At 30.2% G+C, this 13,528-nt stretch overlaps 2 protein-coding genes across 4 annotated transcripts in view; both read left to right on the top strand.

Moving 5' to 3' along the window:
- Nucleotides 1-5,463, top strand: part of LOC107860011 — a 28,948-nt gene extending 23,485 nt beyond the window's left edge. For all 3 annotated transcript variants that reach the window (XM_016705206.2, XM_047407203.1, XM_047407202.1), the window contains one exon: nucleotides 4,887-5,463. In XM_016705206.2, the coding sequence (XP_016560692.2) occupies nucleotides 4,887-5,024 (138 nt within the window). In that variant the 3' untranslated portion in view covers nucleotides 5,025-5,463. The remainder of the gene's footprint in view (nucleotides 1-4,886) is intronic.
- Nucleotides 5,464-9,730: 4,267 nt separating this feature from the next.
- LOC107860012 (peroxidase 72) lies at nucleotides 9,731-11,591 on the top strand. The gene is made up of 4 exons (XM_016705207.2): nucleotides 9,731-10,115; nucleotides 10,446-10,637; nucleotides 10,725-10,890; nucleotides 10,987-11,591. The coding sequence occupies exons 1-4, from the start codon at nucleotides 9,891-9,893 to the stop codon at nucleotides 11,400-11,402; spliced, it is 999 nt and encodes a 332-aa protein (XP_016560693.2). The 5' UTR covers nucleotides 9,731-9,890; the 3' UTR covers nucleotides 11,403-11,591.
- The last annotated feature ends 1,937 nt before the right edge of the window (nucleotides 11,592-13,528 follow it).

The raw sequence follows: 13,528 nt of genomic DNA, 5'->3' as shown, positions 1-13,528 counted from the left end.
TTTCATATAAAGAAAATTTTTTAATTTAAAAATACGGTGGTTGATTTGTGGCATTTGTCTATTGAGACGATCTCTTGCACTTGTCATGCCCAGCTCCATTGCAAATCATTGGTCAGTATTATTGACTTGTTGTAGTATTGACCTCAAATTCTGGCTACCAAAACATTTTGACTCAAATCATATTTCTCTTGCATGATGCCTCGGGATTGAGCTTTAAATACACCTTTTATACTTTTATGAGTCCAAAAACTGTCGGATGACAAGCATTCTCGAGTACTTTGCTTTATTTTGAAACATGTCATCTTTGTGTGTTGGTCTTTTGTCTTGCTTTGCACAACTAAAAGAGTTGGTAGCAAGTTTTGAAGTCCTTCCTCATTTATCTTGACAAAATTTTGACTCAAAAATACATGAAAGATGACGATAGTGATTTTCTTTTGACCACAAAGACACAAAAATCAAAAATCAAAAACTAAAAATAAAAATAAAATAAATTAAAATTAAAATAACAAAAAGAATAAGAAAGGACAATAGACATCTTTTCTTTAAAAAAAAAATGTCAAAATAAAAATTTTATCTGGGTGTGACAGCTGATTCTAGTGATTATGACATGCATTTTGAATTAAACAACTTGATCTATCCAAACTAATCACTGTCACTTTTTGCCCACTCATTGAATTTGAAAGAGAGTCATTCTTGAACTTGTTCCCTCTGGATTATAATCCTCCTTAGGCTAGTGACACCTCGATGAGTTTTTGCCAACAAGCCGCTCTCATTTTCTTTTCTTTTTCAACTCATTGTTGTCTTATGGTGTTCATGAAGACTTTTACCAATAAGACTCTTATTTTTATTGATCTCACAACTCACGGTCGCCTTATGATGTCCAAAAGGATTTTCACCAATAAGATTCTCTCATTTTCATTTTTTTTTTGTCATTCATTTTTTTTTTTTAAAGAAAATAACACTCAAAATATGAAATATCATGCACCCATAACATGTTTAGCCTTGACATTCTCAAAGATTGATCTGAAGGTCTTTCTTTGGTTGTAACTTGGCTTTTGGAATGAGATAGAAAGAAAGGTCGGCATGGGGCTCAAAATTTACACAACATTGGGTAAAATATACAACTTTTGGAATCGACTCTTTTAAGAAAATAAACTTTTGCCCCAGTTTTATTTCATTCTGGGTAACTTGAATTTTCCTTTTGTTGGACCGAATCCCAGAATAGGGTTGCCTACGTATCTTGTCATAGCAAGAATTAGGTCAAACGTAGTTCAGGACATTTCTTTTGCTTGAATATGGATTTTTGATTGATTTTTTTTTTCAACTCTTTTTTTTTTACTTCATTTTTCTTGATACTTTTTTTTTTTCGACCTTTTCAAATTCTATTTTGATTCCAAAAGAGGGGTACGAAAGAAAATAACACTAAAGCTCAAAAGGGTTAACAAAGGATGACACAATATTTGGGTAGTAGAATGAAATGCCTTCGTCATATCAATCCTTAAAAACACAAGTACATAACATATAATCTGAGAGTAGAACATGAAGATCATACGCATCTTTTTCAACATTGATCGTGACTAAGCTCATGCACTTGTGTCACTTCTTTTAAGCTTGTGAAATATACATGTCCACTTATATTGTACTTTTCTCTCGATGGATGACTCTTGCCCTTTTGAAACTAACCTCCTTTCGCTTTTCTTGATAGTGGATATTATAAATTCTCTGATCGACCCCATTCAAAATTCTCAAATTGAATCTTCTAATCGATGATCAAGTTATTTTCTGATTCACAAAGTGATTGCCTCAATACATTCAAGTGAGGCTGTAACTATGTCCTCAACTACCGGAACACTTACTTATTTTCTTATATATTTTCAACCCTGTTTTTTTGGTCAAATGTTTCAGGATTAGATTGGATTTAAAGATCAGTCTGTGAATTCAACATGCATATCACATCTCTAGAATCACCATAGAAAGAGCTTTCTAAAAAAAAGAAAGACAACAGGACAATATATAATAAATAATAAAAAATAAAATAAAAATAAAAGGACATACATTCGTTGATAGAAAGATAGAAGAATTTGAATGGAAATAATAATAAAACAAGACAAGATAGATCCCGAACTCCAACCCTAAAATAATTCGGGTAGTTGAAAGAAAAACAAAACAGATTACCAAAACTCCTTTCTCATGAGGGGCGGAGTGACTTTCAAATTACCAAACATAATATTTTAGACACTGATTTGCACGTCGGCCTTAGTGGAGTCTCCACAATCATTGCTACATCATTCATTTTTTTTTTTGCCCCAACCATTCTGAATTTATCACCGTCAAACTCTTATCAACAGTTTCTTTTTCCCGCTACTAGATTACAATAATTTTTCAGATGAGCCAAAAGATCAACATGACCTTCGTACATGACCAATTTTGGTGTTTTGGACTCTAGAGGCAAGTGAACATTGTGAAACATATACATATCCTTGTAAGAAACTCTCTTTTTCTCTCTCAATATTTGCATGTTTCTTATATTTTGCTCCAAATTTCTCACTTTTCAAGCCATTTCTTCTTATTCCTCACTTTTAACAGCCTACACCAACTCATCTCAGGCCCTATACCATTTTTGTGGGTCATTTTGCCTATTCTTTGGACTTGGTCTTGTATGGGTGAGATGTCAATTTAGCCACAAACCAACCACCTAATATTATTTTAATTTTGGAGAAATCTAATGTGTCAAAGTTCAATTTTTTTTTTTTTAAGACCACCGAATCCATGAAGGACTGCCTACGTATCTCATTAAGATGAGAATCAGGTATGCGTAGTTCGTGAAATATATGTCATACAAAATTCAGCCTCAAAAAACCCCTAAAGATTCAGGGCTATTAAGATTTATATATTTTTATTTATTTTGTAAAACCTTAGCCTCATGATCCCTAAAGATTCCGGGCTATTGAAATATATTTTTATTTTATTATTATTTTTTTTTTTGTGTAAAACCTTAGCCTCATGATCCCTAAAGATTTCGGGCTATTAAAATATATTTTTATTTTATTATTATTATTATTATTATTATTATTTTTGTGTAGAACCTTAGCCTCATGATCCCTAAAGATTCAGGGCTATTAAGATATATATAAAAATTGGACTTGAAAATTAAAAAAATAATTATGAAAATAATCATATTTTCAAAATATTTTTCAATAAATCTATGAATAATTTTTTTAAAAGATAGGGTCGTATCCTGAGAAGAAATTCCTACGTATCTCACTAAGATGTGAGAATCAGACCCTCGTAGTTCATAAAAACCTTAAAAGTATATTATTCTATATTTAAAATTTTCCTTTGAAAAATAATTCAATAATTTTGAGGATAATATAATCTTTTGCGTTTTAAAGTTGCCTAAAAGCCGGTCAACAATAAAATAAGCCATTTCAATAAATGTTAAAGAGCACGTAGGATGCACATGTTGGTCTTTATAAAGTAGGGCACCTGTCCTAGACAGACCCGACCTCTGTGCGGAGTCCCGCTAAGTCAAATGCATATGATGCAAATAAAACGGTACCTAATAGGGATAACCAGATTCTGAGTTTTCAGTTTTTCTAAGTTTAAACATTATAGGGATAGGTGTCTAGACTGGCTTACCTGAGCGGACACTCGAGCCGGGGAGGGACAACTTGGTCAGTAGCAGGGCAACACCGCCTTCGTTGTCGATCCGAACCCCGCCTAACATGTGTGACTATATCCTTCCGGTTATCTCAAAAAGAAGGTGGGATGCATATGCTGCATTCCCTCTATCCTATTTCAGAGACTCAGAGGGGGTACGCGAGAGAAAACAGTATATAATACAGTTCAATCAATATTAAAGCAGTAAATAAGCGACAAGTAGCACATAAGACCAACAAACACAATATCAACAATAATTAACGCAAGTATAAGTCAATATATGAAAAGCTCGAATTCTTATTAATCCACAACAGAGTCGCCAGAGATATCACACCTCTTTTTCATTTTTCTCACTATTTCTTGTTTTCACTCATTGTTTGTTGTTTCCGGTCCTTTTTTTTCTAAGTGTTTTTCTTTTCCATTTTTTTGTCCGCGAGTCTTGGTTTTGTTTTTTCTCAAGTTTTTTGTTTTTTTTTTTTCGTGAGTTTTTTTTCTTTTTTGTCATATGTTGTGTGTGTTGTGTTATATAGATATGTAGGAGGGGGGAAATTGAGGGAGTTGGAAGGAAAGTTGGGGTGATTGGCGTAGTTTTGGATAGGATTAGATTTTAAAATTTTAAATTTTTTTCTTTTTCCTTTTTTTTTTTTTAAAACAAAAGAAGATAATGACAAATAAAAATAATAAATAAATAAAATAATAATAATTAATAATTTATATTTAAGAAAATACAATAAAAGTTTAAAAATAGTTAAAAATAAATATAATTAAGATAGTAATAAAACTAACTTATTTTTTTTTTAAATAAAAAAAAAATAAAAATATATTTTTTTAAATTTTTTGTATTATTTTAAAAAAATTAGAATAAAATAAAATAAAACAACTCAAAATTAACTTTATTTCTTAACTAAAAATTTATTAAAATAAAATAAGAATTTAAATAATATTAGATCAAATATAAATATTTAATATCGAAAAAAAATAAAATAAAAAATAAAAAATATATATATATATATATACATATATATTAAACTCGGGGAGGGTAAAAATCCGCGTATACAGGGGTATGGTTGTTCAGGGTAAGGGCATATAAATGTAGTAGAGGGATATGCTATGGGAAAATGTTACTTTGAGCATGCTGTGAAAATCATGGGAGCCGAATTGGTCCAATGTGCTGATTTGACCTCCTTAGCACAGTCTAACACTGCACTTTTGGAACTGAAAAATAGGTAAGCGGGGTAGGCCATGGCTATTCACGACCAGAAGATGTCAACAATCCTTTTGCAAATCAAGCTTCATGGGAGCGTCAACCTGCTTCTACTCAAGCAGCGCGGAGAACTAGTGAAGTTAGGTACGGATCAATCTGAGTCCTGTTTGTTTCTAGATGAAAGAGTTTTCCCACGGCTCAGCCCAGTGTCCCAAGTTAGAAATGTGCACAAGATGGGTCTCTACTTGGAAGCAACTGATATTTGGTGCTCTGCTTCGACATGCAAAACATTGCTTTATCCTTCTCATTCTTTTGACAGTAGAGATTGATGAACCATGAACATTTTTGCAAGCTCTGATATATCAGCAATTTTGGAATTAATTCCCCTTCCCCTCGCCCCATGAAGCATAAATGTATAATCCGAATTTAAGTTGAGAACAAATTCCTCTCTGTAACTATAGCTTAGGGACTTGCTGCTCACACAAATTATCAGGAGAGAAATGCTGTGAACTTGAAATTTTAATGATTCCTTTGTTAGTGGTGATGCTCACGCAGAATATTAGGTGAGAATGCTGTGAACTTGAAAGACTGCTTTTCCACACTGTTGTTGAGTTGACAGCATCAATAACAATAATGTTTCGAATCCAAGAACCTTGTCAAACGGCTGCTTTATCTTTTTTGGCAAAAACCATACCATCAAATTTATCAGAAACTTGCCGTAAAGTTAAAGACAGCGAAGGGTTCGACTCCCCACATTGTAATCCCCTCCCCCATTCCCCTTTCCCTACCCGCAATTTTTTATTTTTTTTTAAAGTCAGCGCTAAAACAGGAAACAAGATACTTTTCAACCTCGTATCTTTAAAATGTTTTCATTAAAAAAGGTGGAATCCCTATTCACTCTGATGCATGTGAAGAATCAAGACTCTTAAAGCAATTTTAGGGCATTCTAAAGCTTATTGTCGTTTGCTTAAGCTGCTTGAGGAAGGTCTTTACTTGCAACTATGTCAAAGGGGATATCGTAGCGTTCGTTAATTGAGAGATACCCAATCTGCTTGAACCATGTTGTCCTCATTCTATTAAAGAACAACTTTGGCATAAATGAAGCTTAAAGATTATTCTGTATATTATGTTTGAGAAAGTAGAGGAGCAGTTCTCCTAACATTTTTATTTTATATACCATTTCATTAGACCAATCAGATTCACCTAATATTCGTTTTATCCATCCAGTTGTTGGTCACCTTCCTCACTTCCGTAATGCATGAGAGCAGAAATAGACCAAGTTACCCTAGCTAGTACTGCTATTTTAATAAACGGGGATTCCCATTTCTATATTTGTGATAAGAAAATGTCAAATACCGTAGCTCGAAGTACAGACGAAAAAAACAGTAATAAATTTCTCTTCGTTTGACCACCTTGATTAAGATTTCTAACTTTTGTACTTTAAAAGCTAATACAGTTTAGGTGAATGCAATAAAATTTAGCTGAAAAAGTTGAATATATCATATGGTATATAGCAAATAGTATTCAAAATAAGTAAATTGGATGCGTTAGGTAAATTTCATTTAAATTAAGTCGTTTACTTGGAGTTATTAATGAATTTTTCGCCCTCAACCTCCTCCATCTCTAGAAGTAGAGCATGGAAGCATATATATAAATACTAGAGGAGCATGGCTCCGTGTCAGCACGGGTCCAACATTAAGATATTTATTTGTCTTTTCAATCTTGATATATTTAAATAAGTTTTTTTAATAAAAGGATTGCATATGTTTTCTAGGATTCATCCGGAATCTAGCATGAGTTCAACATATGTTATTTTAATACGTATTTAGATAATTTAAGTTGTTAATTATTTTAATTTATAATATTTTTATGTAATTTTCAAATTAATATACGTTACTTTTCTTGTCCAAATTATTATGGCATTGATAGTCAATTATATTTTAAAAATAATTTAAGTTTTTAATTATTGTGATTTATAATACTTTTCTTCTATTCCAATTTCAGTGACACTAATATAATTTCAAGAGTCGACCAAATATTTTATATCTTTTAAATTTTTTAAGTTGTTAATTATTGTGATTTCTAGTATTTTTCATGTAATTTTTTTTTGAAATATATAACATATTAAATTGTTTTTAGATATTTTAAGTTGTTAACAATTGTAATTTATAATACTTTTTATGTAATTTTTGAATAATATATGCTACTCTCCTTGTCCAGAATTTTGTGTCGATGACAGCTAATTATATTTTTTAAATAATTTAAATTTTTTATCATTGTGATTTATAATATTTTTTCTATCTCAACTTATGTGGCACAATGCTCAAATGACCATAATAATTAATTAGGGGTGATATAGTAAAATCACGACTGAAGCAGCTGAAGTAGAAATCAGTCAATTTTTTAAAATTTTTTTTGTTAATTATTGTTATTTACAGTACTTTTTATTTCATTTTCAAATAATATATGTTGTTTCATATCTTCTTCTGTCCCGTCCCAATTTATGTGGCATTAATATAATTTTGATAGTCAATCAAATATTTTATGTTGACATATCATTTTGTTATTCTTATTTTTCTAAAACATAAATGACTTATAATAAGGAATGATATAGTAAAATCATCGTTCGAAAGATGAAAATTTAATTTAAAACATTAATAGTTAATTTCGTATTTTATGTCTATTTTATTTTTCATTAAATATTATTTATTTTCTTAATACCTAGGTGACTCATAATAATTAATTAAGAGAAATTAATTATGTTATTACTATAAAAATTAATATAATTTTATCATATCCAAAAGTAATCATCGATAATTCAACGGAATAGTATATTAATTAAATATGGGATGCTATATTTGCATATGCAAAATATGATATTATTAAACATTATGGGATAGTGCATTATATTTATCTTTCACAATAATAAAATTTTACTATATATTTTTCTTTATATCTTTTTAACTTGATACATATTGACCCAACACAAATTCTAAGAAAATATTCATTAGAAATTTATTTTATTAAATTAAATTTATTAATTTTGTAATTTAAAAATTTAAAGTTAAGTTTAAATATTAGTATTTCTATATATAAGGAAAAAGTAATTTTAAAATTTAAATTTACTAAAATAAATAAATAAATAAAAAGATTATTTTTTATATAAAAGTTAATTAAAATAATAAAATTTATTTACTTTAAATATTTAGTTGCAATTAATTAAGATAATTTCTTATTTTGTCATAATTTATGTTGCACCGATAAAATTTTGAGAGTTGAATAGAACTTTTATCTATTTTTAAAAAAAAGTATTTTAACTTGTTAATTATTGTGATTTATAATAATTTTTACTTAATTATTGAATAATATATTTACTCCTTGTGTCCCAATTTATGTGGCTTCGATACAATTTTGAGAGCCAACTAAATTTTTATATATCTTTTAAATATTTTAAATTGTTAATTATTATGATTTGCAGTACTTTTTCTTTTATCTCAATTTATGTGGCATTGCTAAAATAATGAGAGTCAATAAAATTTTAATATATCTTTTAAATATTTTAAGTTATTAATTATTGTGATTTGTAGTAACAAATTAGTTTTGAACATGATAGTCAATTAAATAAATAAAATAAATTTACTTCCAATATGTAGTTATAGTTAATTAATATAAATTAATAGAATATATTAAATATTTAAATCATTATGATGAAATGAAATTATTATATATTGGGGCATGGTATGAAATTAAGTGGGAGTGGTAAGAGTCAATAAAATTTCTATATATCTTTTAAATATTTTAAGTTATTAATTATTGTGATTTGTGGCAACAAATTAATTTTGAACATGATAAACAATTAAATAAATAATTTTTTTTACTTTCAATATGTAGTTATAGTTAATTAATATAAATTAATAAAATATATTAAATATTTAAATCATTATGATAGAATAATAAAATTATTATATATTGGAACATAGTATGTAATTACGTGAAAATAATTAGATTTTTTAAGTAATTGGAAGAGGTGTCGAAACACCACTTCTATATAATAGAAAAGAAAAGAAAAGAAATATAAAGTTATTAATGAATTAAAGTTCCACACTTCACGTAAAATTCTGAGAAGAGGAGAAACAAAAGGGTAAGCTTCATGAGGTCATACTTTAATACATACATAAAAGAAAAAGAAAAAGAAAAAAGAGAGGAAGAAATAGCCTGCACATATATATTCGGACATAGAGTAAATAAGGTCAAATAATAATATTGTGGAGGTCCTGTTTTGTCAACAAAGCAGGTGCCTTTCTGTCCCCACTTTTTATCAACTCTTCTGTTACTTTATATTTCATGCATGTTTATCATATAAAATCTTTGCATCCCTTGAACCGAAAGCAATCAATTAAGGTGAGTGTGGGGTTTACCAGATATCAAGTCATTCTCTTATGCTTAAAATAATTTTATAACTTCACTAAAGATTTTCAAGATTGCATGAGAGCAACAATTAATAAGATTTTAGGTAGGAGCTATCTACGCCAATTCTTCATACATATTAATTATTGTTTCACTTATTTACCGAAGAACTTTGACAATTAATGTCTCCCAATATTCATCTGTTTAAGGTGTAGCTGAGTCAACAATTATCAACGAAGTAATTTACAAAATTAGAAAATGTAGCCAAGTCAATAATTTGTAAGATAAAGAGTCATAATCAACTTCATCTCATGCATTACAATTGAATTGATGTTGCAATATTTACGTAGCTGGTAAAGGTCCTTTTACTATCATGGACCTGTTCAATCATCACTTGTAAAACACAAATTTGCATCACTTGGTAAATGGTATTTAATCATGCAGATATTACTATATACTAATCCCAACTAAAAAGCTACCAACTCCATTATTTTGCAACTCCTCTTCCATTGAACACACTATATATACTAGTGTACTCCATTTCAATTTCATCACAGCAAACTTTGCCTTCTTTCAATACTTGTTCTTCTCTACCAAGTCCTAAGAACTTAATTTCAAGATGGCTCAGTCCACGAGCTTCTTCGTTCTCGTAGCTTTGCTTGCTTTCGCGCCAATTTGTTTCTCTTTTAAGAGTAACAATGGTTACCTATACCCACAGTATTATTATAAATCATGCCCTAAAGCGCAAGAAATTGTCAAGTCTGTTGTTGCCAAGGCTGTTGCTAAAGAAGCTCGGATGGCTGCTTCGTTGCTGAGACTCCATTTCCACGACTGCTTTGTCAAGGTAAAACATATATATATATATCCTGCTACTAAATATATATGCATGTAAATTAATTGCTAGCATAATAATACTAAGCATATCGTATATTTGATGATAAAATTAAATGTGGCTACGAGCTTCAATACGTTTTGATATGTCTATATAACTCAAAATCTACATATGCACGTACATGAGTCATGACTATTACCATGATAAGATTTGATATGAAGTTGAACGCGAGCAGCACCTACTAATAAGTACTACTTTTGCTATGAACAAATTACAGGATTGACTATGGTACTCTAAAAAGTTGACGGCTAACTTTTTTTTTTCTTTTACTATGTCATGTAGGGATGTGATGCGTCTTTGCTTCTGGACAGCAGGGGAAGCATAGTAACTGAAAAGAGATCAAACCCCAACAGGAATTCAGCTCGTGGATTTGATGTCATTGACGAGATTAAATCTGCACTGGAGAAAGAATGCCCCCAAACCGTCTCTTGTGCTGATATCTTGGCACTTGCTGCAAGGGACTCCACTGTTTTGGTAAGAAGAGCCACATAAATTTTATCACACTACTTTCTTAGGCAAGACGCCAACCAAAAGACAGAGTTAAACTTGTTTTGTTTGTAGGCTGGTGGACCAAACTGGGAGGTTCCATTGGGAAGAAGAGACTCTAGAAGTGCCAGTTTGAGTGGCTCCAACAATGACATTCCTGCTCCAAACAACACATTTAATACCATTCTCACTAAATTCAAGAGACAAGGCCTTGATCTTGTTGACCTTGTCGCGTTATCCGGTAAAAGTTGCTCCCTTTAATTAATTTCTTGTTACTACTAATCATCAGCTAATCACACTTGAAAATCTTAGTTAACATCAACGTATTACTATGCAGGGAGTCACACAATTGGAAATTCAAGATGTACCAGCTTCAGACAGAGGCTCTACAACCAGTCAGGAAACAGTCAGCCAGACTCAACTCTGGATGAATCATATGCTGCCCAACTGCGCAATAGGTGCCCAAGATCCGGCGGTGACCAGAACCTATTCTCCTTGGACTTTGTTTCCCCAACAAAATTTGATAACAGCTACTTCAAGAACTTGTTGGCTTCAAAGGGCCTGCTGAACTCTGACCAAGTTCTTGCTACTAAGAGTCAAGCATCATTAGCCTTGGTGAAACGATATGCAGAGAACAATGCCCTTTTCTTCGAGCAATTCGCCAAATCTATGGTTAAGATGGGAAACATTTCTCCTTCGACAGGTTCCAGGGGAGAGATCAGGAAGAATTGCAGGAGGATCAACTCATCTTAAAAGAGCAAATCAAATTTCCTTCGCAGAACTGGAAACTAATTATTTCACCTTTATTGTTATTTTGTTATGTTTCTTTCTGTTGCTCTTTTTACATTCTTCTGTTTCTTCAGTTTTTGTTCTTGAGGATCTCATTGCTTGTTCCATCTGTTGTTTATCATGAATCTATACCATTCCTGGATCTTACTTTCAGCAGCTTGCACCTTATCTTAACACTGGACAAAGTGAAACCAAAAGAAAGAAGCTACAGATATTTAATACTAAGCCAGTAGGCAAACATAAATTGGTATGGAGATGAGGTCACAAGAATACTACCATAACACAGGGAACATGTATACTAATAATCTAATACCTTGACGCTAAACTTAAATGGATGACATGTACTTGGTTACTTTTTGACAAATACATATGTCAATCAACTCAATTCGTAGTTGAAAAGAAAAGGACGCTAATTAGAAGGTGTAGTAATACTCTTCTTCGGAGGAAAATCGTGCAAGTTTGACTAAAACGGACAATATTATACGATGTTACGAATACATTGGGTCATTTTACCATAACACTTCTTAACAGATTTCTGTTGTTCTTTCTTTTGAAACAAATTAGTGAAGAATAGTTTGAGACTTGAGTTGCAACTGGAATGCATAAACCACGTCCTCTGTGTAAACAGTAGTGGTATCTTTTCCTAAGAAAGTATACAAGATTTGTAATAGTAATTCCTTAGTACGTACTGTATTACATTTTATCAAATAACAAAATGCCAGAAAGGGTATTTGAGAACTTCATGTTAAAGAATTTAAATTATTAAAGAGTATTAGATTGAGACTAGTCTAAATGGAGTGACATGATAGAGTCATAGAGATGATTAATCCATGTGTGGCCAACCTCAACAAGCTTAGCATTATTGTTGTAGTTGTGAAACGCCATTTGATCTTTACCATAATCTTAAAGAGTTAATATCTCAAATGTTCACTCTATCAACTTTTATTTCAGAAAATCACTTAATTTTATCTTTATTCCAAAAGTCACTCAATTTTGATCTTTTATTCTACAAATTCACTCAATTTTAATTTTACTTCAAAAGTCACTTAAATATCACTCAATCTATTTAATTATTTTTGTAAAACAAAATTGCTTATGTGACATTTTTATTTAAAAATAAAATTTTAAAAAATAAAAAATATTTTTTTAATGACCATTTTACTTATTCTCCTAATTTAATATCTTTCCCTCCCCTTTCTCATTTTTCTTCTTTTCACTTCTTCCCATTATTTTTTGGATAAATCACACATTATAATCTAAAAATTGATAATTAAAATTGTACGAAATTAAATTACTACTATATTTTTATATTTGTATTTTATTTTTATTTTGTCTTTAAAAAGAAAAAAAAAGGAAAAAACAATAAAGATGAACAAACGAAGATAAAATAAAATAAACTAAAATATCCTGCACTTCCCTTTTTCTCCTTTTTAGATACTTTATACATTTATTTTATTTCTCTTCTTTTGCCTCTTTATTTTTTTTCATTTTTAATACAAATATAAAATATGGTAGTAATTAGATTTCGTACAATTTTAATGTCAATTCCTAGATTATAATGTGTGATTTATGGAAAAAATTATGGGAAGAAAGTGAAAAGAAGAAGAAAAATGAGAAAGGAGAGGGAGACATATTAATTTAGGAAAATATAGATAAAACGGTCATTAAAGAGATATTTTTTATTTTTTAAAATTTTATTTTTAAATAAAATTTTCACATAAGCAATTTTTTTTTTTAAATAATTAAATAGGTTGAGTGACTTTCTAAGTAAAAATGTGATGGTTAAGTGACTTTTGAAGTAAAGATGAAAGTTGAGTGACTTTCTGAGATAAAAGTCCATAGTTGAGTGACTTTTTTAAGGTAACGACCAAAGTTGGGTGTTTTCTGAGATAAAAGTTCATAGTTGAGTGACCATTTCGGATATTAACTCCAATCTTAATTACTTAATTGGTGCAATATAATATGGAGATTAGCAGTCCAGTTTTGGAGCTCAGATCATTGATGCCTCTGAGTCCGAACCTAAAGATTGACATGCGGAGCTACACTTAATTTAGGGGTTAACCCGAATCCCCTTTGACCGAAAATTATAC

The sequence above is a fragment of the Capsicum annuum genome, chromosome 2 (genome assembly GCF_002878395.1).
Source record: "Capsicum annuum cultivar UCD-10X-F1 chromosome 2, UCD10Xv1.1, whole genome shotgun sequence".
Classification (NCBI taxonomy): Eukaryota; Viridiplantae; Streptophyta; class Magnoliopsida; order Solanales; family Solanaceae; genus Capsicum; species Capsicum annuum.
This window is presented reverse-complemented; position numbering and strand designations above follow the sequence as displayed.

Coding starts and splice junctions, on each gene's coding strand:
- LOC107860012 (XM_016705207.2), top strand. CDS start 9,891: ATGGCTCAGTCCACGAGCTTCTTCGTTCTCGTAGCTTTGCTTGCTTTC. Junction 10,638..10,724: donor CAAGGGACTCCACTGTTTTG/GTAAGAAGAGCC, acceptor TTTTGTTTGTAG/GCTGGTGGACCAAACTGGGA. Junction 10,891..10,986: donor TGACCTTGTCGCGTTATCCG/GTAAAAGTTGCT, acceptor ATTACTATGCAG/GGAGTCACACAATTGGAAAT.